This window comes from Myotis davidii, unplaced genomic scaffold, assembly GCF_000327345.1.
Source record: "Myotis davidii unplaced genomic scaffold, ASM32734v1 scaffold309, whole genome shotgun sequence".
Classification (NCBI taxonomy): Eukaryota; Metazoa; Chordata; class Mammalia; order Chiroptera; family Vespertilionidae; genus Myotis; species Myotis davidii.
This window is the reverse complement of record NW_006383013.1, coordinates 1,315,870-1,340,502: the sequence shown is the minus strand read 5'-3', so window position 1 is coordinate 1,340,502 and position 24,633 is coordinate 1,315,870. Positions and strand designations below refer to the sequence as shown.

Genomic DNA, 24,633 nt, shown 5'->3' with positions numbered 1-24,633 from the left:
GGTCCTATTTTACAGCAAAACTAAGTAATTTGATGCATGCATGTAGATCAGAAATTACTTTTCCAGACTTGAGGTTAATACTGGATGATAATGCAGTCTATGGTATCTTGTGACTGAAAAGTTGTTTATTTTTAAATATTGGAGTGGTGCTCCATATTGTGGTAGTTTTGTATAAGCAAAACTCTTATTTTTGTAAAAAGCTACAGACATTTATTATTTTCTTTGTTTCTAAAAACAGATAAGGTATATATTTCTTTTACCAAAGGGAGTGAGGCTACTAATTTGAACCAGTTTCTTCTGGACTTGTATTCTGAAATATCTCTTGAAAATAATTTGGAGAAAAAGCTATAATGCCAGAAGATACAGTCATCAACTCCAGTTTAGAAAGTAACAGTTCAAAACAATTTAGAGATACAGCAAACACTGAGCCTTTGTAGCATGTTGGAGCCATGTATGTGATCTTTGGTCGTGAGGCTGCACCACACCAAATATGAGATGCCACTCACCTTTTTCCCTGAGGCTCTTGATACCAACTGTACCTGTCCCTTTTGCACTAGATACTGTGGATGATGCTGTTGGTAGCGAATCGCTTCAGTCTTTGTTCTCAGAATGGGACAATCCAGTATTTGCCCGTTATCCAGAGGTGGGTCTGCAGCAGTTTTTCTTTGCTTGTTATTTTAAAATTAGAATTTTATTTCATTTCATTTTTTAAAAATTTATCTTTATTGTTAAAAGTATTACAGATGTTCAACCTCTCCCCCCCATTGAACCCCTTAGAATTTTATTTAAGTTGCGTATGGGCATGACTGACTATACTAATTTGAAATTATTAATGGGAAGTGGGTATGTTTCCAAGTAATTTATTTGGAAATTAATGTAAAAAGGAGGAATCAGAATTCATAGCATTTGGGGAACTCGGCTTTAAGTTTGGATTAAACATATGTAATCAGTGTGGGAATAGTGCAAGTGTTTACCACTCTTAAAAACCCTGACTTGAAGCTATGGTGGAGTATTTAGGATGGTAATAATTTATTTATCATTAAATAAAGTAGTGACTCTCTTACTGGAAGAACAGTTCATCGTGTATGTTCTCTTTTCAGTGGGTTATCACAGAATGTACTTGTGTGTTATAATGAGGGTGTAGAATACATGAGCACTTAATTATCGATTCTTCAGCGAAGATGTCATTAAGTACTTGATTATGGAGCCTAGGCAAATTGTTATTCTGAAATGTTGGTGTTTGTCAGTAATTTTGGTCATAGAGCCTTTTGAATTCCTATAAATTCTCTGAATTCAACCCACCTCTAGTAGACTCGATGAAAAATGAATGTTTTTAAGGCACTTTGAGATTTTTGGTCAAACAGTTCTACAGACATGACAAAATTTAAATTTAAATGATATTGTGCTGTGTCTTTCTAGGTTGCTGTTGATGTAAGCAGTGGTCAGGCTGAAAGCCTAGCAGTTAAAATTCACAACATCTTGTTTCCTTACCGTTTTACCAAGGACATGATTCATTCCATGCAGGTAAAAGGTTGACTTTGAAATCTCATCATTTGTATATAAGCCCCAAGTTAGACTAACTCTTGTGAAATTGGATATATTTAATGATGTAGACCACCCGCGTCAAAGCACATGTGTTTTTTAAATCTTACTGGAACTTTATCATGAGAAGAAAAAGAAAAGGACTAAAATTAATTACAAAGAAAAAGATGTCCTTAGTAGTGTGAGCAAGTTTGGAGGGATGAATGATGAATTCAGGTTCACAGTTTCAGGTTTATATAGACTTTATATTTTGATAATAATTTATAAAGCAACTAAGCACTGCAGAGACAGTATCCTTAAATGTGCCACAATGTTCCTTTTTAAACAACCCTCAGTAGTGTGAGGCTACACATGACATGGTAGTTGAGGAGTTCCATTATCAAGAGGGGCCTCTTGTCTCATCTGCTAGATTGCCCTCCCTCTACACCACTCTCTATCTCTTTGTTTTCAGGAAACAAATTAGGAGGTGGAAAAATCCAGGTAAACTCCTAACCTGTCATGTTTGACCTGGTATCAGAGCAAACACTTGATCCAGAAATAGGCCCTGGGGAGGGGTATAGATTAGGCATTGTCAGTACCTGGACAGAAAGGACCACCAAGGCCTAAAGCCACAGGTGGCTTTTTCACTTGCTGCTCTAATGACCTAGCTCTTCCAAAATGCCTTTCCTTGCTTCTGTATACATTTTTAAAATTTATTTCAGCTCTATTTGTTAGTAGTCTCTGGTCATATTAATAATTCTCTGGTTATATTACCCATTAAGAGGAGTCATTCTGTTGGGAACATTTCAGGTCTAATGCTAAAGATTTTTGTAGCATATCCCTCTTAAATGCCTCAGTCTATGTTCCCTTTATGTCTTCTGATCACTCCTTTTATCCTTCCTGGTCACTCCCTCAGGTTCATCAGCACCTAGCTCAGTCTTAGATATGAAAGTTATAATGCAAACAACTCTAAATTAAGTACAGTTTTGTCTCTTTCTATACAAATAAGCCTCTATTTTTATTTATCGTTGTACCATTTATTTCAATGTATGGCAGGTTCTCCAGCAAGTGGATAACAAGTTTATTGCCTGTTTAATGAGCACTAAGACTGATGAGATGGGTGAGGCAGGTAAGAATGGAGTTTAGCCTTGACTATTAACCAGCTGCTCTTCTGACAGACTCGAATCCGGCCTAATACACACAGACACACACACAGACACACACACACACAGACACACACAGAGACACACAGACAATACCATTGCAGTGACTTGGAAAGATTAGGGAAAATAAATCTAAATTAATATTGTGGAATGACATTTTTTTTTCCTGGAATGATAGTTTTAAAACCCATTTAGTTTTATAAACACAAACATACATATATAAGACATACATATATAAACTACATGTTAAGCTTATATATATACATATATAAGACATACATATATAAACTACTATTAAACAGTAGTTACTTTGGGAGTGAGAATGGGAGTGGGAAAAGGGGGAATTTCATGTTTTACTTTTTAAAATATTTTGTATTGTTTAACTTTTAAATAATGATTTTTGTTTTTTTAATCCTCACCCGAGGATATTTTTGCATTGATTTTTAGAGAGAGTGGAAGAGAGAGAGAAAGACAGAAATATCGATGTGAGAGAAACACATCAATTGGTTGCCTCCTGCACACATCCTGACCAGGGACTGGGCCAAGGAAGAGCCTGCAACCAAAGTACGTGCCCTTGACCAGAATTGAACCCGGGACCCTTTGGTCTACAGGCCAGTGCTCTATCCACTGAGCCAACCCGGCTAGGCTAAATAATGTTTTAATATATTCCCGTTATAATAATAGAAAATTTAGCCCAATCTGTGTGGCTCAGTGGTTGAGCATTGACCCATGCACTAAGAGGTCACCAGTTTGATTCCTACTCAGAGCACATGCCTGGGTTGTGGGCTCGATCCCTAATAGGAGGCAGTGGACTAATGTTTCTCTCTCATCAATATTTCTCTCTCTCTCTCTCTCTCTCTCTCTCTCTCCCTATCTCTCTAAAAATCAATATAAACATATTTTTTTTAAAAAGAAAGTTTATATAATGAACTATACTAGGTTTGTAAAAAGTTAAATATAATCTCCCGGTGACTGCTTCAATAAAACAATAATAGTTTGTAAGTCCTAGTAACTCATTCAATAAATATTGAGTGCCTTTTGTATGTCCAGAACTGTATTAGGTCCTAGGGATACAATGGGGGTGTGTGTGTGTGGAAATACATGCAGGAGAAACAGATAATTACAGAAATCCTATATAATAAAAGCCCAGCGACCAGATGGCAGAACGACCAGAATGACCAGTCGACCAGTCGCTATGATGTGCACTGACCACCAGGGGGCAGACGCTCAACACAGGAGCTGCCCCCGGTGGTCAGTGTTCTACCACAGCGGGAGCGCCGCTTGGCTGACTGGGATGAGCAGCTGCTCCTGCTGCAAACCCTGGGCCAATGGGTAGGAACCCGGGCTGGGATCATCGCCTCCTCACCCCAGGATCCTCCTCCTTGCTCCCTGCCGCACAGGCCATGCAGCACCCCCACTGCTGCCGGGCTCACAGAGCTGACCCTGGAGGCTGGGAGGCGGTTCGTGGCCACTGTGGGGTGAAGACCAAAATTATCCGTTCAATTTTATGACAGCAGAAGTCAGGAACTCAAGTGAAAACTGTTTCAAAAATAGGGAGGATGCTGATGGAGACTGCAAGGAGAGACTCAAAAATCTGTGACATGGCCCTAGCTGGTTTTGCTCAATGGATAGAGTGTCAGCCTGCGGACTGAAGGGTCCCAGGTTTGATTCCAGTTAAGGACACGTGCCCAGGTTGCAGACTCAATGCCCAGTAGGGGGCGTGCAGGAGACAGCTGATCAATGATTTTCTTTCATCATTGATGTTTCTAATTCTCTCTCCTTCTCCCTTCCTCTCTGAAATCAATAAAAATATATACATTTTAAAAAATCTGTGACATGGAAGAGGGACTGAAAGAGGGTGAGGGTGAGAAAAGGCTTTTTCCTTAAATATATTTTTATTGATTTCAGAGAGGAAGGGGAGAGAGTGATAGAAACATCAATGATGAGAGAGAATCGTTGATTGGCTGCCTCTTGCACACCCCACACTGGGGATCAAGCCCGCAACCCAGGCATGTGCCCTGACCAGGAATCGAATCATTACTTCCTGGTTGACAGGTCAACACCCAACCACTGAGCCATGCCAGGCGGCTTTTTTCTTCTCTTTTCTTTTTCAGTATTTTTATTGATTTCAGAAAGGAAGGGAGAGGGAGAGAGAGATAGAAACATCAATGATGAGAAAAAGATCATTGATCAGCTACCTCCTGCATGCCCCCTACTGTGGATCGAGCCCACAACCCGGGGAATTGAATCGTGACCTCCTGGTTCATAGGTCAATGTTCAATCACTGAGCTACACTGGCTGGGCTAGATAATATATTTTCCTAAATAAAAATGTGTTTTGCCCTGGCTGGTTTGGCTTAGTGGATAGAGCGTCGGCTTGTGGACTGAAGGGTCCCAGGTTCAATTCCGGTCAAGGGCACATGCCTGGGTTGTGGGCTCTATTCCCGGTAGGGGGCATGCAGGAGGCAGCTGATCAATGATTCTTTCTCATCATTGATATTTCTGTCTCTCTCTCTCTCCCTTGCTCGTTGAAATCAATAAATATATATATATTTTAAAAATGTTTTTATTGTTGCTCATGAATACCAAAAGCAACCTATTCCTATAACTGGTATTTTAATATCTGCCCATATTTTTGTAATGAATAAATATGTTATTGTTTTAAATTATAGTGAAATTATCATATATCAGCATTTTTAATGGAATGTTTCCACCTACAGTAAAATAGTTTTTCAGTTATGATACCCTGAAGAATAAAGATTCATTCATTTATTCTGTAAACAATTATTTTTTTTAATATATTTCATTGATTTTTTACAGAGAGGAAGGGAGAGAGATAGAGAGCCAGAAACATCGATGAGAGAGAGACATCGATCAGCCGCCTCCTGCACATCTTCCACTGGGGATGTGCCCGCAACCCAGGCACATGCCCTTGACCAGAACCGAACCCGGGACCTTTCAGTCCGCAGGCCAACGCTCTATCCACTGAGCCAAACCGGTTTCAGCCTGTAAACAATTATTGAGTGCCTATTATGTACCTGACTGCTGTTCCACATGCTGGAACTATGACAGACAGAAATCCTTGCCCATATGAAACTTGTATTGTGTTGGAATATTAAAAGTACAGCTTCCAGCATTAGCCAATTACCTTAATATATTCTGCTTCATTCAAGGAATGAAAAAGGTGTGAACACTATTGGAGACTATAAACCATTCCTCCGGAGTCAGGTACAGGATAGATTTTTTAGGGTCACTGGCTCTTGGTAATTCACGTTAGCTCTTGTTTTAAAATTCGAGGGCACTCCCTCACAATTTATTTATTTCATTGTCTTGCCCAATACAGGATGTTCAGTATTCATCACAACCAGCTGCAACTCCTCCTATCCTCAAAGGACTTTACAATTCAACTTTTTGGGTCCTGTTCCTGTGTTTGAACATGCTGTCAGAAAAATTTTTTCCTTTTTTCTTTAAGTCTTAAGCTCTCATGCCATGAATTTGATAGTATCATAGAAACAAGTTTTAAATCTTTAGTTCAGTCTGGAAACTAAATCAAGAGAAAGGCATTATCTGTTTTGATCAAATTCAAGAGAACTTTTATTTCAATGTAATACATAGCACTAAACCTCAACGCTTTGGCCAAAAGTTTTAAAATTATAAGCTAAGCCCTAGCCGGTTTTGCTCAGTGGATAGAGTGTTGGCATGCGGACTGAAGGGTCCTGGGTTTGATTCCCATCAACGGCATGTACCTTGGTTGCAGGCTCCTCCCTGGCCCGGGTCCTGGTTGGTGTCTGTGCAGGAGGCAACCAACTGATGTGTTTCTCTCCCATCGATATTTCTCTCTGTCTTTCCCTCTCTCTAAAAATCAATGGAAAAATATCCTCGGGTAAGGATTAAAAAAAAATTATAAGCTAAAAAAGATGTAGTAATATAAGTGAAAATCAGTGGTCTTGTCAATGAGAAAAAGATTAGTTATGGCTTTGGGGTCAGGACATTCTGCCTCCTCTCTTGCACTTGAGTGTCTAAAGCCTTGCTACTCAAAGTCTGTAAGTAGCGTCATCACCTGGGAGTTTATTAGAATTGCAGAAGCTTGTGCCCCACCCCTAACTTACTGAATCAGAATCTGCATTTCAATAAGATCCCTTGGTGATTCATATGCCCATCAAAATTTGAGAAGCCTGATTCTAAATCAGGGCAAACTGTGGCTGGTGGACCAGATCCAGCCATCACCTGTTTTTGTATAGCCAGGTAGATAAGAATGGTTTTTAGATGATTAAATAGTTGGAAAAAAGACAAGAATATTTCTTGATGCATCAAAATTATACAGCCCTAACTGGTTTGGCTGAGTGGATAGAGTGTTGGCCCACAGACTAAAGGGTCCCGGTTCAATTCCAGTCAAGGACATGTACCTTGGTTGTAGGCTCGATCCCCAGTAGGGGACATGCAGGAGGCAGCTGATTGATGTTTCTCTCTCATCTAATGTTTCTCTCTATTCCTCTCCCTTCCTTTCTGTAAATCAATAAAAATATATTTTAAAAAATTACACATAAAGTTTTATGGGAACACAGCTATAATATTCACATATTGTCTGTGGCTGCTTTGGTTTCAAAATGAAGAATTGAGTAGTTGTGACAGAAACCCTATGTCCCAAAAACCTAAAATATTTACTCCTGGTCCTTCACAGAAAAAAAATTTCTGAACTCTGATCTAAAGTGTAGTAGAATTACATTCTTCATGGGTTTCAGGGTAACTTGCAAATTAAGGTCAGCTGATTATAATAATGTATTGTTTACTGATCCTTCATTTTATCAAATTTGAGTTAATAAAGCAAAATCAGTTATTTAAAGCTTAAAATGTATGGTTAGCCTGGTTCACATGGCTCAGTGGTTGAGCACTGATCTGTGAACCAGGAGGTCACAGTTTGATTCCTGGTCAGGGCACATACCTGGGTTGCAGGCTTGAACCCCGGTGTGGGGCGAGCAAGAAGCTGCCGATCAATGATTCTCTCTCACTCTCTCCTTTCTTCTCGAAAATAAATTTTAAAAATATATATTTAAAAAAATAGATAAATTTGTTGTAGTTATTCCCCATAATTTCATTTATTTTTAGGAACTAAGATACATTTGTTACTACTCAGTATGTTTCTCGTATGCTCACCTGTTAGTGTGAATTAATTTTTTTCTCCCTCAACACAACATGATTATTTTAATGTTGATCTGATAATTTGAAGCTTCAGTAATCCTTGATAATCTTCTAGGTGGAAATTTGCTAGTCTTGGTGGATCAGCATGCTGCCCATGAGCGTGTCCGTTTGGAGCAGCTTATTATTGGTAAGGATCTTTTTGGGGTTAGAACAGATTTGAGACTCCAGCAGAATTAGTATGACTGAAAGAGTTTTTCTGACTCTGACTGCTGTGAGGAAAATGAATTGTATGTTTAAAAAATTAAGCTGAGCCCTAGCATCAGCCTGTGAACTGAAGGCTCAAGGGTTCGATTCCAAGGGCATGTACCTCCTTTGCAGGCTCCATCCACAGCCAGGAGGCAACCAATCAATTGATGTCTCTCTCTTTCTCTCTCTCTCTCTCTCAAAAAAAATCAGTGGAAAAATATCCTCAGAAGAAGATTAACAAACAACAACAACAACAAAACCCCACAAAATTAAGTTGAAGTCTTCTGGTTTGCCTTCTTTTATTACTGAAAGAATGTAATAGTTCACTTTACTAATTCAGTCATTAGATCTTACATTGTCAAAGATACATTTGCTGCCCAGCCAGCGTGGCTCAATGATTGAGTGTCAACCTAGGAGGTCACAGTTTGATTCCTAGTCGGGGCACAAGCATGGGTTGTGGGCTCAATCCCTAGTGTGGGGCGTGCAGGAGGCAGCCAATCAATGATTCTCTCTCATCACTGATGTTTCTATCTCTCCCTCTCCCTTCCTCTCTGAAATCAGTAAAAATATTTTTTAAACTTTTTAAAAAATATATATATTTGCTATATATTTATCATCAACCTTAAGGATTGGGTGTCTAAGGATTATGCTTCTCATCATGAAGCAGTGTGTTCCCCATCAGGTAAAATATCAGGAAAATCTTTACTCCTGTGATCAAGTAATAAAAAACCTAATGTCAAAGAGTTAAGTAAGTGAGGACCTGGGGAGATATTTTACTCCCTGTTCAGTTTTTCTTGTAAAATGAAGACCCAGTTGTTGGAAAAACTTACTTGCTATAGGCCCTGGACCATTTGAGAATAGTACTATTGACTGTCTCTTCAGAGACTGGGAAACCCTTCTGAAGAAATGGGGACGCCTTCTTGAGCCACAGGACTGTACAGTAAACCTATTTTATTTCCTCAGTAATCCACACTATTCACCTCTGGGGACTGGCTATCTCCGGAACATTGCATTGTTCATTTGAACGTAAGATTTAAGTCTTACAGTTCTTACTTTTGAAAATACTGCTAAGATGAAATAGCAGCTGGGTATTTACTAGTTTTACTTTAATAATGGAAATTCAAAGCCTAAAACTACATTGAACACAGTGCTATCCACTGTAGTAATCACATGGGCTTGCCTTACCATGTTTCATTTTTATCTGAATCTAGAAAACTTCACTTCCTACTCTTAACCCATTCATCGTTCTCCCAATAGATTCCTATGAGAAACAACAGCCACAAGGCTCTGGTCGGAAAAAATTACTGTCTTCCACTATAAGCCCTCCACTAGAGATAACAGTGACAGAGGAACAAAGGAGACTCTTATGGTTAGTACCGCCATGAGGATGGGGTGTTGATAGTGTAAATATTCACAATCTGTGAGGTGTAAGCATAACTATTGTTCATTTTTTCACCTGAGTCACCTGAGACTAAGAGAGGTTACATGACTTATTCAAGGTCATAACAACGATTAAGTGGTGGAGTAGGCACTCAGATGCAGGTTTTCTGACTCCAGATGCTGTTCTTTCCACTGTATCACAGCTGTTGAGTATAGGATAGAGTTTCCCTGATAAATTTTCCCAGCAGTTGGCCTAGAATAATCTTACCATTTCTTGGAACAGTCAGTGTTTATGCTGTGCTGTTTCTGAAAGCAAAGTTACTGCAGTAATTGCTTCCATTCAGCTTTGCTTTGGAGTCTTAGTTTTCATTATCATAATCATACTGGGAAGAAAGTAAAACACTGGGCCGCAAGGAAGGGGAAAATCATATAGTGAATCACAAGATAGGAAGTTTTCCCACTTCTGGGGTGGTACAGATTGTTGGAAATGAAAAAGAGAATTGTCTCTGAATTTATATTTCAGCTTTGGGAATACGCCATTGCCATAAAATCTTTCCCCCTGGGGCATACTTTACATTAGAGGCAGATCCATTTATTTACATCCCGTTAGTCAGGACTTCTTAGCTCCTGGGGCTGTTCATTACCTCCCTGCTTTACTGCTGATTCCAAATACTCTCAGCCCTTTTATTGGTGCCAGACTCCTTCAAGTGCCAGCGTGAGAAGCTAGCAATTGCTCAGGGAAGAATAAAAACTTAGGAACAAGACTTAGTACTAAGTTGATTCTCTCAGTGGAAAAGAGGGTGAAGAAAGAAAGATACTGTAATTCAAAAATAAAATAAAATTCTAAACAAATACTCATAAATATGAGAAAACAATATAACATAAAGCTTGTGGCAGCTTTTGAGAAAATATCAGGTATTTGGAACCAGTAGTGAAACATGAATGAAGTAATGATTTTACATTTGAGATTGTCTCTTTAGGTGTTACCACAAAAATCTGGAAGATCTGGGCCTTGGAATTATATTTCCAGATACTAGTGATTCTCTGGTCCTTGTAGGAAAAGTACCACTCTGTTTTGTAGAAAGAGAAGCCAATGAACTTCGAAGAGGAAGATCTACGGTGACCAAGAGTATTGTGGAGGTAAGGCATAGTTGCAGATGTTAAATTGCTGAGTGATAGTAACCTCCTATTTTGTTTAGATACTATATTCATGTTTTATTCAGTAAGCATTTATGAAATACCTGCTGTGTTCCAGGTACTAGAGAGCGAAAGATGAATTAGCTCAAGGTGAGGAAGAAGGACATTTAAGTAATTATAACAATGACATTTGGGCAGAAGTATGTTCAAAAGTGCTATGGCCCTGGCTGATGTGGCTCAGTTAGTTGAGTGTCATCCTGTGCACCAAAAGGTTGCTGGTTCTCTTCCTATCTCTTTAAAAATCAATTTTAAAAAATACCTTTATAAGCGCTATGGGCCCTGCTTGGGTAGTTCAGTTGGTTAGAATATCATCTCATACGCCAAGGTTTCAGATTTGATCCCCTGTCAGGGTACATACAAGAATCAACCAATGAATGCATAAATCAGTGGAACAAGCTGATGTTTCTCTGTTGTCTCTTTTTCTCTCCCCCCCCGCCACCTTCTCTCTAGAGCAGGGGTCCTCAAACTTTTTAAACAGGGGGCCAGTTCACTGTCCCTCAGACCATTGGAGGGCCGGACTATAGTTCTAAAAAAACTATGAACAAATTCTTACGCACACTGCACATATCTTATTTTGAAGTAAAAAAACAAAATGGGAACAAATACAATATTTGTATTTGCATGTGGCCTGTGGGCCATAGTTTGAGGACCCCTGCTCTAGAGTCAATAAATAAAAAATATATAAGTAAAAATAAGATAAAAAGGAAATGTCTTGTAAAACACCAGGAGCCTGCCAAATACAGAAGAGAGGAGAAGGGCATTCTAAACAGAGGAACAGATATTAGAAATTTGATGCAAATCCTGTGTATAGGGAACTACCAATATAAATAGTTCAATTAAGATCTATATGGAGTAGTGGTGGGACTAGATGAAACTAGATAGGTTGTTAAGACTAAATCATAAAGGCATAGCATATTCTGCTCAGTAGTTTGCATTTCATCCTATGGGCAGCCATGAAGAAGAGTGAGATACATTTCAGCACAGCATTTTAGTATGACTACATGTATATGTTACGGCAAAGGTCTGGAAAGCTGCTCCTGGGATGTAGCATTGTGGGAGTTGAAGAGGACCGTTACTTCTTACTTTACTTATGTTTCTTTTTTTCTTTTAAAAAAACATAATTTATTTTGTCTTTATTGCTTTCCCCCCCCTCCTTTTCTGTTTTCTATTAGCATTTTCTTCATTTCTCCACCCCCCACCCCATTGGTTTAGAAGTTAGATTTGCATATTTAACCAAGTTTAGAAGAAATTTGTTTCTCCGTTTTATTCTTAAACCGCACAAAAATCAACCATCACTCCACTCCCATTTTCCATGTCGTTGTTGCCTATTTTAATTTCACCTTATTTTTAATCTCCCTGGTAGTCATTAATTTTAAAGTCAGTATTTATTTAGATTAACCAGAATGTTTAACAGAGTCTTTGTTCACTGTTGCTTCTTGCATCCTACTTTGTGTTCAATTTTTTTTACTGAAATAAATCTCTTAAAAATTCTTTTGTTTACGAGTCCATTAATGATAATCTGTCTTTGAAAACAACTTTATTTTGCCTTCACACTTGTATAATTGTCTAGCTAAAAACAGAATTCCATATTGTCAGTTATCAGCATTTTGAAAATACTCAATTACTTTTTTTGTGTGATGACAAGGAGATTAATGCCTAGATTATTGAGGGAAGGATTTATTCCTTTAGGGGCATAATTTACATCAGAGGCCACTAATCTCAACATTAAATATTAAAGAAATAAAATATTTAATTAAAAACAAAAATCAGTCTTACCTCCAAACTCAAATAAATACAATATTCCATTACTTCTGACATTCTATTTTTGCTACTAAAGACCATTGTCAATCTAATCATTATTCTGTAGATAAATTGATTTTCTCTCTGGTTTAAGATTTTGTCTTTGGTATTCTGCAGTTTCCCTATGATTTATCTTTGGAAAATGAATTTATTTTCATTTCCTTCTTGAGATTCATCATACTTCTTCACTATGGAAAATGTACACTTATTATAATTTCAAACATTGCTTCTCCCTCATTTCTTGTCTCTGAAAAATCCTGTAAGATGTCTACTTGACCTTATCTTTCTCTTTTCCATGTCTTTTACCTTTCTTTCATACTTCCCATTGCTTTATCTCTCTGTGATGTAGTCTGGGAAATTTCCTCATCTTCCAGTGAACTAAATTCTCTTTTCACCTACTATTTAATTAGATGTTTAACTTGTCCACTGAGTTTTTTAAAATTTCAATCAGTCTATTTTTTATTTCCAAAATTTTGGTTCTTAAATCTATCAGTTCTTTTTTCATGGTATCCTATTTTATTCATTATGGTTCTTACTCCTTCATCTCTAGCACTTTCTGTTTGGAGCACAGGCAAATCCGCATCAACTTAGTGTACCATTTTTCTAGAAATCTGAATTACTTTATTAATATATAAAAATAAAAATTAGAAGGTATACTTAGTGGATAAATTGTGAGATAGGCTGATATGGGAAAGATTTGAGGTAGGCAGAGCAGCTAAGAGGTTATTGCACTGGTTCAAATAGGAGAGGATGAAGATTGGACTAAGTCAGTAGCAGTGATAATGCAGAGGAGGAACACAATTTGGAAGGTAGAATTACAACCTAGTGTTGTAATGTACCCCGCGAATCACAGAAGGACGCCTCAAGAAGTCGAATTAAACAGTCACATTTATTGCAATCCGGGACTATGAGGGGCCATTCCCAAATCTCAGAGCCATAAGATGGTGGCAAAACCAGACTTATATAGGCAAAAATCACAAAGGTATTGATTACATCCCAGGAAAAAAAAATTTAGGCCTTCCCAGGTGAAGGAAAAATGTGCTTTCTAAAACTAGTAAGATAACAATCAATGGGCTAGTCATTCAATCAATAAGGCATTCAATCGAATGGGATGACTTATACAATTTAGAAAATCAAAGTAACCTGTCCATTGTTAAACAAAGCAAATAGGTACCATACTTCACTAGTAAGCAATAGAATATAAAAGAACAGATAAGTAATGATTCTGAGGGTTCTAACTCAGATGACTGGAAGGAGGGTGGTGCCATTGCCAGGAAAAGGAAATAGAGGAGGAGTACTAGTACATCTGTCTGGGGAGTTAGAATCTAAGTCTAGGTTTACTAGTAGATACATTGAATGTCTTCAAATGGGGATGTCCAGTAGATAGGCAGACTTACAGACCTAGCACTTGGGAAAGAAGTCTGGGCTACCCATCTCTATTTGGAAGTTAACAGTATATATATATTTTGATAATATCAGAAGCTGGTAAAGGGTCTAAAGCAGCAGTTCTCAACCTGTGGGTTGCCACCCCTTTGGGGGTCAAACGACCCTTTCACAGGGGTCGCCTAAGACCATCGGAAAACACACATATAATTACATATTGTTTTTGTGATTAATCACTATGCTTTAAGTATGTTCAATTTGTAACATTGAAAATACATCCTGCATATCAGATATTTACATTACGATTCATAATAGTAGCAAAATGACAGTTTTGAAGTAGCAACGAAAATAATTTTATGGTTGGGGGTCACCACAACATGAGGAACTGTATTAAAGGGTCACGGTATTAGGAAGGTTGAGAACCACTGGTCTAAAGGAAGTGAGATTGTCCAGGGGAAGTATGAAGAATAAAAAGAGAAAAGAGCAAAGTGCGGAACATTCAGCAAATGTTTTAGCAAAGGTCTGGAAAGCTACTGCCTAAAGGAAGAAACTGTAAAAGATCATTGAATATTGTTGTAACATACCCCGCGAATCACAGAGGACGCCTCAAGAAGTCGAATTAAACAGTCACATTTATTGCAATTCGGGACTATGAGGGGCCATTCCCAAATCTCAGAGCCATAAGATGGTGGCAAAACCAGACTTCTATAGGCAAAAATCACAAAGGTATTGATTGCCTCCCAGGGTTTGGAATGAGGCACCTGGCTCGCAAAAAAGCAGATTACAGAAGCAGAATTAAGCATGTTAATTACAGTTTCGGGTCTCGGGGTCACTGAATTGACAGAAATACATTATCTAGAGTCCTTGGGTAACCTGGGTTAAACTTAGGCATGTTATCTAAATTACAGTTTTGGGTCTCCGGATCACTGAGTTGATAGAAACACGTTATCTAGAGCCCTCGGGTCTCCCGACCACTGAGTTGTCAGGACAATTTAGAGTAATTGTGCTGTTCTGGTCTCGGGACCACTAAGGCAGCTGGAACCCACCACCTGTGGCCACTAAAACAATTTAGGGTAATTGTGCTGTCCTGTTTCCAGGTACAGTAGAATGTGCTCTCTAAGACCAGTATGATAACAATCAATGGAATAGTCATTCAATCGATAAGGCATTCAATCGAATGGGATGACTTATACGATTTAGAAAATCAAAGTAACCTGTCCATTGTTAAACAAGCAAATAGGTACCATACTTCAGTATATTTGGTCAGTGAGGGAGGAGGAAAATTGGGGAAAAGTAATAGTGCCCAAGCGAAGGAAAGTTTTAAGCAAGAAGGAAATGGTTAACAATAGCGAATTGGATTTGGCAGTGATGAGGACAGTGGTTACCTTGTAGAATCCTTTCCTGGGAGTCGGGTGGGACAGAAGACAGATTGCTCTGGGTCAGGGAGGGAGTGAAGGGAGGGGGAGTGGAACGAACTATGCTACTCTTTCAAGAACTTTGGCTGCATACAGAAGAGAGCTTTTGGATTACGTTGATTTCACCCTTTCCAAAACTGCCCTTTGATCAGACAACCTTGGCTTTGTTTTCAGCATCGCTCTTTTCTCCCAACATAGCTTATTTTTCCAAGGCTCCTCCTCCAAATTGTCTTAAATCCAAAAGATAGGATCTGTTAGAATCTTTTGTTATTCAATCTCTAAGTATTTAACCAGAAAATTCCAATAAAAACTTTTCGTAAAGTGACTTCAAAGACTGTTGGTAAGGAGTTTATTTCGGATTGAAACAAAGCTTATGGTTTCAGAAAATCTTGATTATGTTAAGTCAGGCTGATCAGGAGAGATTCTGTTGATGCTGGAAGAAGCTGGAATAGTTTTGGTGTCTTAAAGAAAAGGTAACTACTTGGACCCTACCAGTTGAACGATCACTAATACATCTTTCTATAAAGTTCTATCCTCTAGCCCAGGGGTGGGCAAACTTTTTGAATCAAGGGCCACAATGGGTTCTTAAACTGGACTGGAGGCCGGAACAAAAGCATGGATGGAGGGTTTGTGTGAACGAATATAAATTCAAAGTAAACATTATTACATAAAAGGGCATGGTCTTTTTTTTTTTTTTTTTAGTTTTATTCATTTCTAACGGGCAGGATCCGGTCTGCGGGCCGTAGTTTGCCCATGGCTGCTCCAGCCTGATGAATGAGCCGTTTAACATATAAATTATCTAGCATCAATTGAATGATTGAACTATGAAATAAACAGACAGTAAGATCTATCTCCCCCTCATCAGGCTTACAAACTGTTGTTTTACAAGTCCCAGATATACAGGCACAAGAGAGAATAGCAAAGAAGTTAGGTTTTATCTGTATCCACACTAAGCCTTGTTAGTGGGGTCAGGTATTAAGAGACATCTTTCTGTGTAGATTTGTTTGGAAAAATAGGTGGCTTTTAAAAAATGCATAGTATTTACAACCTAGCTGTTTATAACTTTGCTCATTTAAAAGCATTTTGGACTAGAGTGTACATGTTGTAATCTTAGGAAGCTAATTTATACATTGCCATTTCTAGGAGTAAAGAAATCCTGTGTTTTCTTATAATGAAATATTATATGTGCCGTATCACAAAACAGTTACTTCCAGAAGTTAAACAAAGTGGTAGTATGAACTAGTGTCTGCTTTAAATTTCTTTAAAGTCCTTTTGTAAATGTTAACTTCTTCAGGAATATAATTGTTAAAAGGGCTGCCCTTGGGACAGAGATATACTAGTGAGGAGAAACTTCTCAACAAGATTCCTCAGAAAATACGATTTTTGACCTGAGGGGAATTGTATAAAAAAAAAGCCCATGGGAACTAACGTGACTGCTTATGTTTGTGATATCTAAGCAAGTGTTATACTGAGTGCACAGTTGTGGATGGTCCTTGTATATTTATTCAGTTTCTGTGTAATATTACACTTGTTCTGCTTGAGATTATGAATACAAACAGACAGCCACTTAGTGAGATGCCTCCCTGCTATTTAGAATCAGTTGAATCATCAAGGCTACTCTCACCAGTTACATAACCTCATGAGTTGATGAGCTGTCTCTGGAGGAACTTTCAGTAGCTAATATATTCTCTATCCAATAAGAGTTCTAGTCAGTTGTCTTGGTATTGCATATTTAAAGTGCCTTACAATGAATAAATTATTTGCACCTAAGTGCTGTATTGCTGGAACTCTCCTTCAGGAGGCATATTTTAAAGAAGAAAATTGGGATATTTGTGAACTATCAAAGGGCAAGTATAATGTAACAGTAAATTAATGCCTGTTTTCCTTTTTTCTTTGTAGGAATTTATTCGAGAACAAGTGGAGGTAAACTTTTCTCTTCTTTGGGGTTTCACACAAGGGCACCACACAAAAGGCGCTATTGTCCCATTTCCTTTCCCATTAATAAAGCTTGTGTTTATGCATTAGCTACTCCAGACCACAGGAGGCATCCAAAGGACATTGCCACTGACGGTCCAGAAGGTGTTGGCATCTCAAGCCTGCCATGGTAAGACCTAACAAACAGCGACAAGCATCTCTGCATGCTGAACACTGGCAGGGGTACAGAACGTATGAAAGAAGTGGAAGGCACATTTACTACTCGCCTCTGGGTGGGCACAATTCAGGTCAAGAAACTGAACACACTCAAAATGAACACTAGAAAACTACGTTTACAAAGTAAAAATACCAACACACAGATTTTACCATAATGCAGCCTGACTTATATGCATGGAAGAGTAACTCCTAGAGGAGATATATTTTGAGTCAAGTTTTGAATGAGCTGAGGGACATGGATTCACGATAGAAGGGAAAGTTTACTGCAGGGGGAAGAAATAGGCTGTGCAGACCAGAGGCACAAATTAGTTATATGAGGCACAGCAAAGAGTATCAACAAATTAGATTGGTAAGAAAGAAGCCTAAAAGGTCACAACAAAACCTTTAGATTTTATACAGAAGGCATTAGAATCATCAAGGGTTCTTGAGTAGGATAATACAATAAAACTAGAGGCCTGGTGCACAAAATTTCATGCATGGGTAGGGTCCCTAGGCCTGGCTGGCGATCAGGGCCTTCTGGCTGCCGGCTGGGGCCTTCCTTCCCTGGCTGCTGGCTGGGGCTTCCTTCTTCCACGCCACCCCCTGGTGGTCAGCACACATCATAGCAAGCGATTGAACTTCCGGTCTCCCAGTCAAACTCCGAGGGGACACTTTGCATATTAACCTGTATGTATGTGTACACACACACACACACACACACACACATATATAGTGGTGTCGGAGGAACTTACCTTAGGGGTCCTGACAGCTACAGAATCCCCTGCAACTGTCATTTGACCACAAAGGGGTCTCCAGTTAACTGACACCCTCCTCTGATCTCTCTCCATCAATCTTCTCTTCACTTCCTGTCTTTTCTAGCTAAGTAGCCAATCACTCATTTTCTCCTGTAAATATCCTAAACTCCTTTTGTCCTGTCTTTACTCCTCAAATGTACACCATCAAAATTCACCATCTCTACCTTCAGAATGTATCTTAAATCTGTCTGACATGATCTGTTTCCAGAGGACTGGGTGCCACTTGAGTCTTCTTAGTCTCCCCACATCCATTCTGTCTCTGCTTCAAGCTACTTTTCCCTCAGTACCCAGAGGAATCTTTTTGAAATGTCCCTTTGAGCATGTCATTCTTCTAACTAAAAGGTGTCAAGACTATTCATTGCTGTTAAGATAAAAATTTTATTCCTCACCATGTCTTGCTGGGGGCTTCATGATCTGGCCCCTGCCTCATTTCATCTCACTCTCCACCTTGCCCTTTACAGTCTAGCTCATTTCTTGGCCTAGTTCTTATGTTTCTGCACCTCTGCATTTGCCCTTTCCTCCATCTGAAATGCCTTTCCAATTCCTTCTTGTCTTTCTAAACTTAAGGTCTCAGATTAAATATCATTTTGCCAGGGAAACCTTCCCTGACCTCCTAAACTGGGTTTTTCTATTACATATTCTTTCATACCCTACATTTTACAAGACTTATAATTTAAATCTACAATATAAAATGCATTTTATATATTTATATATAAATATGTATTTTACAAATATAATTTATCATTTAAGTTATTGTATAATTACTTATTTAATGTTTGTCTCACCTCTTAGACCCATTAGATCATAAACTTCATAAGGGTGAAGACCCTTTTCTCATTCACTGCGTGGCATAGCCCCTAATACAAAGTATATACTTAAGAATATTTATTGATTAAGTTAATGTATGCATAAAGGCAGTTCTAACAATATGCGTTTAGATTAAGATTATTATGGAAATAAAAAAAGAAGCAAATGAAATGGACATTGTAGAAAACAGAGATCTTGGTGCTAGATTGGCTATGGACAAAAGATGACCTTGATTCCTAAACATATAAGAAGTAGGCAAAAATATTGCTCTTACCTCTTTGAGAAAAACTCTGAAAGAAAAGCCTAACAAGTTAAGGAATCCCTCCAACAAAGATTAGAAAGACAAAGACTCCATAAGGAAAAGCTGAGAGAGGTCAGTCCTGAGGCCTGAGATTCAAGCAGTATTAAAGTCACATGAGACGGCCTCAGAAACATTGTACTTTTCCCAGATACTTGGCTCTGACCCAGGGTCAGCATTGGTTTCCCACCGTATACACCATAACCTTCTTGTTTCTGTCTTTCGTTTAGGGGCCATTAAGTTTAATGATGGCCTGAGCTTAGAGGAGAGCTATCGCCTTATTGAAGCCCTGTCCTGGTGCCAGCTGCCATTCCAGTGTGCTCATGGGAGACCTTCTATGCTGCCGTTGGCTGACATAGACCACTTGGAGCAGGAAAAACAGGTACAGTGATGACTAACAGAAGAGGAAGCAAAGTTTATCTGCTTTTCCTTTTTCAGATGCTATTATCCAAATGTAATGTCTTAATCCTTCCCAAAACAGGAGATTTTTGAAAATTACACACTGAAAGTTTATGTAAAGTCTCACCATTTCAGCTTCTAGCTCAAATTCAAAATGGAGCTTAGGTGGAACTGTCAGATTATACACATAATGCCTGTGTATTTTTTAAGTTTAACACATGTACAAACTGGTGTATTCTGGACATCTGTTGCCTACTGGCTCTAGATTTGATAAGATGCAGAAGTTCAGGGGTTACAGAAAGTTGGTGGAAACAGCAAATTCACTGCTGGCAAATGGAACCTAAACAGCCAGTTGCTTGGTGGCACTTGTTGGAAATGGTAGCTACCTCCAAGGACCTCTAGAGTTATGATTTGGGCATCATCAGGCCAGGGGAGGCAAGCTTAGATTTCCACATCAAGCTTTTGGCCCTGATTACTCAGCAGCCCAGGAACAATGATGTCAATACAATAAAGGCACAGTGATTAAATTAAAGAACTTTTCCTGTCCTTGTTACAATCTTAAATGAAACAGAACATGAGAGTATGATAGGACTATCCATGTTGCTGCTTTCCAAAATATTATTTATGTTTTTTTTAATCCTCACCCAAGGATATGTTTTTATTGATTTTAGAGAGAGGAATGGAGAGGGAGAGAGAGAGACATCGATGAGAGAGAGACATCAACCAGTTACCTCCTGTAGGCACCAGGGGTCGAACTCACAACCTAGGTATGTGCCTGACTGGGAATTGGATCTGAAACCTTTTGGCATATGGGGGATGACGCTCCAACCAACTGCGCCACTTGGCTGGGACCTAAATCTTTTCTTTTGCTTACCTTTCCTGTTAAGGGCTATAAAGTCTTTTCTTGTATGGAGTTTTCAGGCATTGATGTTTTCTTAATAATCCAGTACATTTTACTCCATTAAAAACTTTTTTTTTGCCTGGCTGGTGTGGCTTAGTGGTTTAGTGTCAACCTATGAGTTGAGGTCACAATTTGATTCCTGGTGAAGGCACATGCCCAGGTGTGGGCTTGGTCACCAGGAGGGGGCGTCCAGGAGACAGCCAATTGATTCTCTCTCATCATTGATGTTTCTATCTCTCTCTCCCTCTCCCTTCCTCTCGGAAATCAATAAAAACATATTACAAAAAAACACAAAAACCCTTTTTGCTTTATATGACAGTGAAAAAAATGAAAAAAAGTTTTGTCCTTATTCCTGAAGAGATGGGGATCTAGACTTAAAAGTTTTCAGTTCCACTTATCTTAGGAAATCTACACTCTCTTCTGAACCCAGAAATGAGAAATCTAAACACATTTGAATAGCGATAATTAGGAAATACTTATATGCTACTTGGCTTTTCCTACTGGTGATTGGAATTACTTTCTTTCTTCCCATAGATTAAACCCAATCTTGCAAAACTGCGCAAAATGGCCCAGGCCTGGCGTCTCTTTAGAAAAGAAGAATGTGATACAAGGCAAAGCCTGCAGGTATCCATGCCTCCTTGTGAGCCACTATGAGAACAGAATTATTGATCTATAAGGAACCAAAAGGGATGCTAACAATATGCCTCTGAACAGAGAGCATATCAGCAGGTACCAGCCGTCTTGACGGAAGCAGCCGAGTGCACTCATGTCAGTCTTCCTTGAGCAGATGATCCCTCCAGTTGAGTAGTCAGATGGAATTCAAGCCTAAAGACACTTCATTTGCATCTATGGACACAGGAGTCTGCCCTATAATATCTACTTTTTGTAACTTATTTAGGGATAAAGTTTAATGATTGATTGGTTGGTTTATGGTTGTCTTGGGATGTGGGTTTTTGTTTGGTTTGCAATTTTTTCCAGCCTCATAATTTGCATTGATGTTAATTTACCTAATGCTGTGCTCCCAGGAATCAAGTCCCCGCTCCTAGACTGCCCAGGCCTGTCCTCTAGCTTTCCCCTCCCTTCACTTCCCTCTGCTGCTGCTTTACATTCTAAGTCTCAGACTTAGAGTTTCTCTACCCTCAACAAAACTGCTCTCTGCAGTCTTCCATCACACCTATAGTTAGATTATTTTAGGGATAAAAACTATTGATAAGAGAAATAAGGACAAGGATAAAATAGAGAAATTGAAGTTCTTTTCTTCATTTTTTGTTTTACTGTCACTTTAAAAATTCAGAGTGATGTTCATATTCTAGAGCAGTAAAATGATTAAAGTACGATGAGCTTTTTTAAAATATTTTTTGTACTTTATAAAGTATCTCTATGTGAAAGCAATTTTCATATCAAAATGCATTTACTCTTTCAACCTAACCAGATGTGTTCTCTACATTTTTTCAGGAGTCAGGGTTCTTTTGGTCCCTTTCAAATTGTATCTTGTTTTATTACAGTATGTGTATCTAATTGCCTCATAATTTCATTGGGGATTTTTCTGCAAATGCTTGTTATGCCACTTGTATTTCCCCCACCTATTTAGATGACTTGATTTCTGGTTAATAAGACTCAATAGACTAAAGTCCTATAGCAGGGGGAAAAGGCAAAAGAAACAGCTGGCAATGTTTATTGCAACTGGGATGTTATACAATGAAAAAGATGTTGCAATGAAAATTTCCACTTTTTTATTTCCTGACCAGCCTGCTCAAATTGGCCTTTGTATCAGAGGAATTATTTTCCTCCTTTTTAAATACAGGAAACAAACTAGTGCTCATGGAAGAAAAGCTTGTTTGCCAATAGCCTGCAGTGAATCTTACAGGAGCAATGAAGTATTGCATTCATTAGTGTGTGCCTCAGAGAAGGCTCACGGAAAGCCTTCACTGGTTTTCAAGGGGATCCTTGTAGGATTACATAATTGGAACTCTGAAGAATAGGCACCACTGTCTAGAATGGTCTTTATTCTTCTGAATACCCATAGACAGTTTCATAGCGGGGAGAGATGACCTTAGGAAGGAGGGTGCTTTCAGGGGGATTTGCAAGGCTGTCGGGGGCTCTGCCTCCAGGCCCAGCGGGTGCCCTGGCCTCTCGACCTGTCTCCACCCTCCAGAGCTACATGGTGGCCAACTGTTCTGGGAGTTTTAAAATCTTTCCAGATCAGACCAATGTGTAGGATTTAAAAAATGTTACACTACCTCTTATATAAGGATGACAGGGTGCAATTTCAAAAGGTTTTACTATAATCCCAAACCACTGTTTTCTGGAAATTAAGAGAGGATTTGAAAAAGTTCTCCATAAATTATGTAACCAATTTCTCTAGCTAGCCTGGATCAATCAATGTAAGAGATAATTATCCTATTTTAATAATTTATAAACTCAGTAGCATGCATCAGCATAAAACCAACCTACTAGCCAAAAATGTCTAACATTACTTTGACTATTGCCTATTAGGGTTCTGTTCTGGTTTGTTTTTAACTCAGGTGCCATAAGAGAAAAGATACATTTACATTTTCCAATTCATCAATGGAAAATAATTCCATTGATACAAAGGCCTATTTGAGCAGGCTGGTCAGGAAGTACAAAAATGGAAATTCTCATTGCAACATCTTTTTCATCATTTTTAAGATTTACAAAATAATTTTCATATACCTTTCCTATCTTACCAGTATTTGAATTTCCTGGTAACCTATGAAATAAGGTGGTACCATTCTCCCCATTTTACAGAGGGGGTTAAAGCTGAAAAATATTAAGTGATATTGTCTAAGATCACACAGCTAGTAAGTAAAGCTGAGAGTGGTACCCAAGTTTTCTAGCTCCAATAACAATAGCTACCACGTATACATTATTTCAGCCCTTACAACAATCCTGTTAGGAAGCCAGTATCTCTCTTTTACAGTGAGACGACTAAGGCTCAGAGATGTTAACTAGTTTGCTGAGGGCCTACCTAAGAGAACCAGAATCCAGACCCAGGTCTGTGTGACTCTACATTACACACTCCTTCCCATTATTACGTCCATATGCTGCTCTATGTATTTTTAATTTATTAGTGATTTATCAGTTTGAATCTTAGTTCATTTTTATTAGATTCTGGTTATGGAGGCTTCATTAACTTCAGAGTAAAACCTGAGAGATGAGATGGGCAGTGAAGTTGTTCTTGAGAGTTCCTTTTGTTGGTAATGTCCTTCAAATTTGTATTGAGAAATAAAGGTACGTAACTAAGAAACATACATAACTAAGTAGCTACAGTCAGGGAGGAAGACAAGGAAACAGATGATAGAATATGGTAACTTCTTCTAGGTTTAGGGATCACTGCGTTACCAGCTGTATCTTTATTATTGAGATAAGAATCTGTCAGAATTGAGGCTACAGCTGGCAGTAGGAGAGGTCTCAGAAAGCTTAGTGTGTAGGCTAAGAGGAAGGGGAGAGACTGAGGAGAGGGCTCGGGCAAGGTCCTGAACATAGCCGGGCATCTGGAACTCCATGAGTAGCTGACAATGGAGAGGTCTTAGCAATCAGACTCGGAGCAAGGCAAAGGGTCAGAACAAATGAACAGCTGGGATCTGAGTCTAACAGTGAAAAAAACAAGCCAACCAGAAGGAACAGGGCCAAGGAGGGGCCAGGTTCTAGAGCTGTGTGGGGGGCTGAGGAGGTCATGCCAGGTGAGAACAGAGGCAGCCGGTCAGTTCCTAGAGAGCACTGACAGCCAGCTCAGCTGCCGCTTCACCGCTTCACCGGTAACAGCACATCTGAGAGAAGGGAATGGCATTTTCTGGCACAAAGAACTTTCTCCCTGCTCCCACCTGAAGTCCCACCCCATTCCATCAAAACTCTTTACAAAGGCAGGTTAACAATGAGAACCGACTGGCATGTTTGCCACTGTATGTCCTATTTTCACCCTCCCTGAGCTGAAGTTCCTCATTAACAGTGAGATGGCAAAAAGATGAGCTCAGAAGAGAGGAAAAGAAGTCTGGGAAACCAAAACTCTGGATAATGTG

General features: G+C 38.9%; 1 protein-coding gene across 7 annotated transcripts in view; it reads left to right on the top strand.

Annotated features, from left to right (window-relative positions):
• The window catches only part of MLH3 (mutL homolog 3), a 31,558-nt gene extending 9,537 nt beyond the window's left edge, over positions 1 to 22,021 (top strand). For 3 of the 7 annotated variants that reach the window (XM_006778791.2, XM_006778790.2, XM_006778789.2), the window contains 10 exons: positions 558 to 643; positions 1,420 to 1,524; positions 2,578 to 2,650; positions 7,938 to 8,009; positions 9,326 to 9,437; positions 10,429 to 10,588; positions 17,143 to 17,166; positions 17,269 to 17,347; positions 19,524 to 19,675; positions 21,128 to 22,021. In XM_006778791.2, the coding sequence (XP_006778854.1) occupies positions 558 to 643; positions 1,420 to 1,524; positions 2,578 to 2,650; positions 7,938 to 8,009; positions 9,326 to 9,437; positions 10,429 to 10,588; positions 17,143 to 17,166; positions 17,269 to 17,347; positions 19,524 to 19,675; positions 21,128 to 21,247 (983 nt within the window). In that variant the 3' untranslated portion in view covers positions 21,248 to 22,021. Of the gene's footprint in view, positions 1 to 557; positions 644 to 1,419; positions 1,525 to 2,577; positions 2,651 to 7,937; positions 8,010 to 9,325; positions 9,438 to 10,428; positions 10,589 to 17,142; positions 17,167 to 17,268; positions 17,348 to 19,523; positions 19,676 to 21,127 lie in introns of those variants that run through there. The other 4 variants (XM_015558054.1, XM_015558055.1, XR_001512336.1 and 1 more) reach the window with 4 other exon arrangements.
• The last annotated feature ends 2,612 nt before the right edge of the window (positions 22,022 to 24,633 follow it).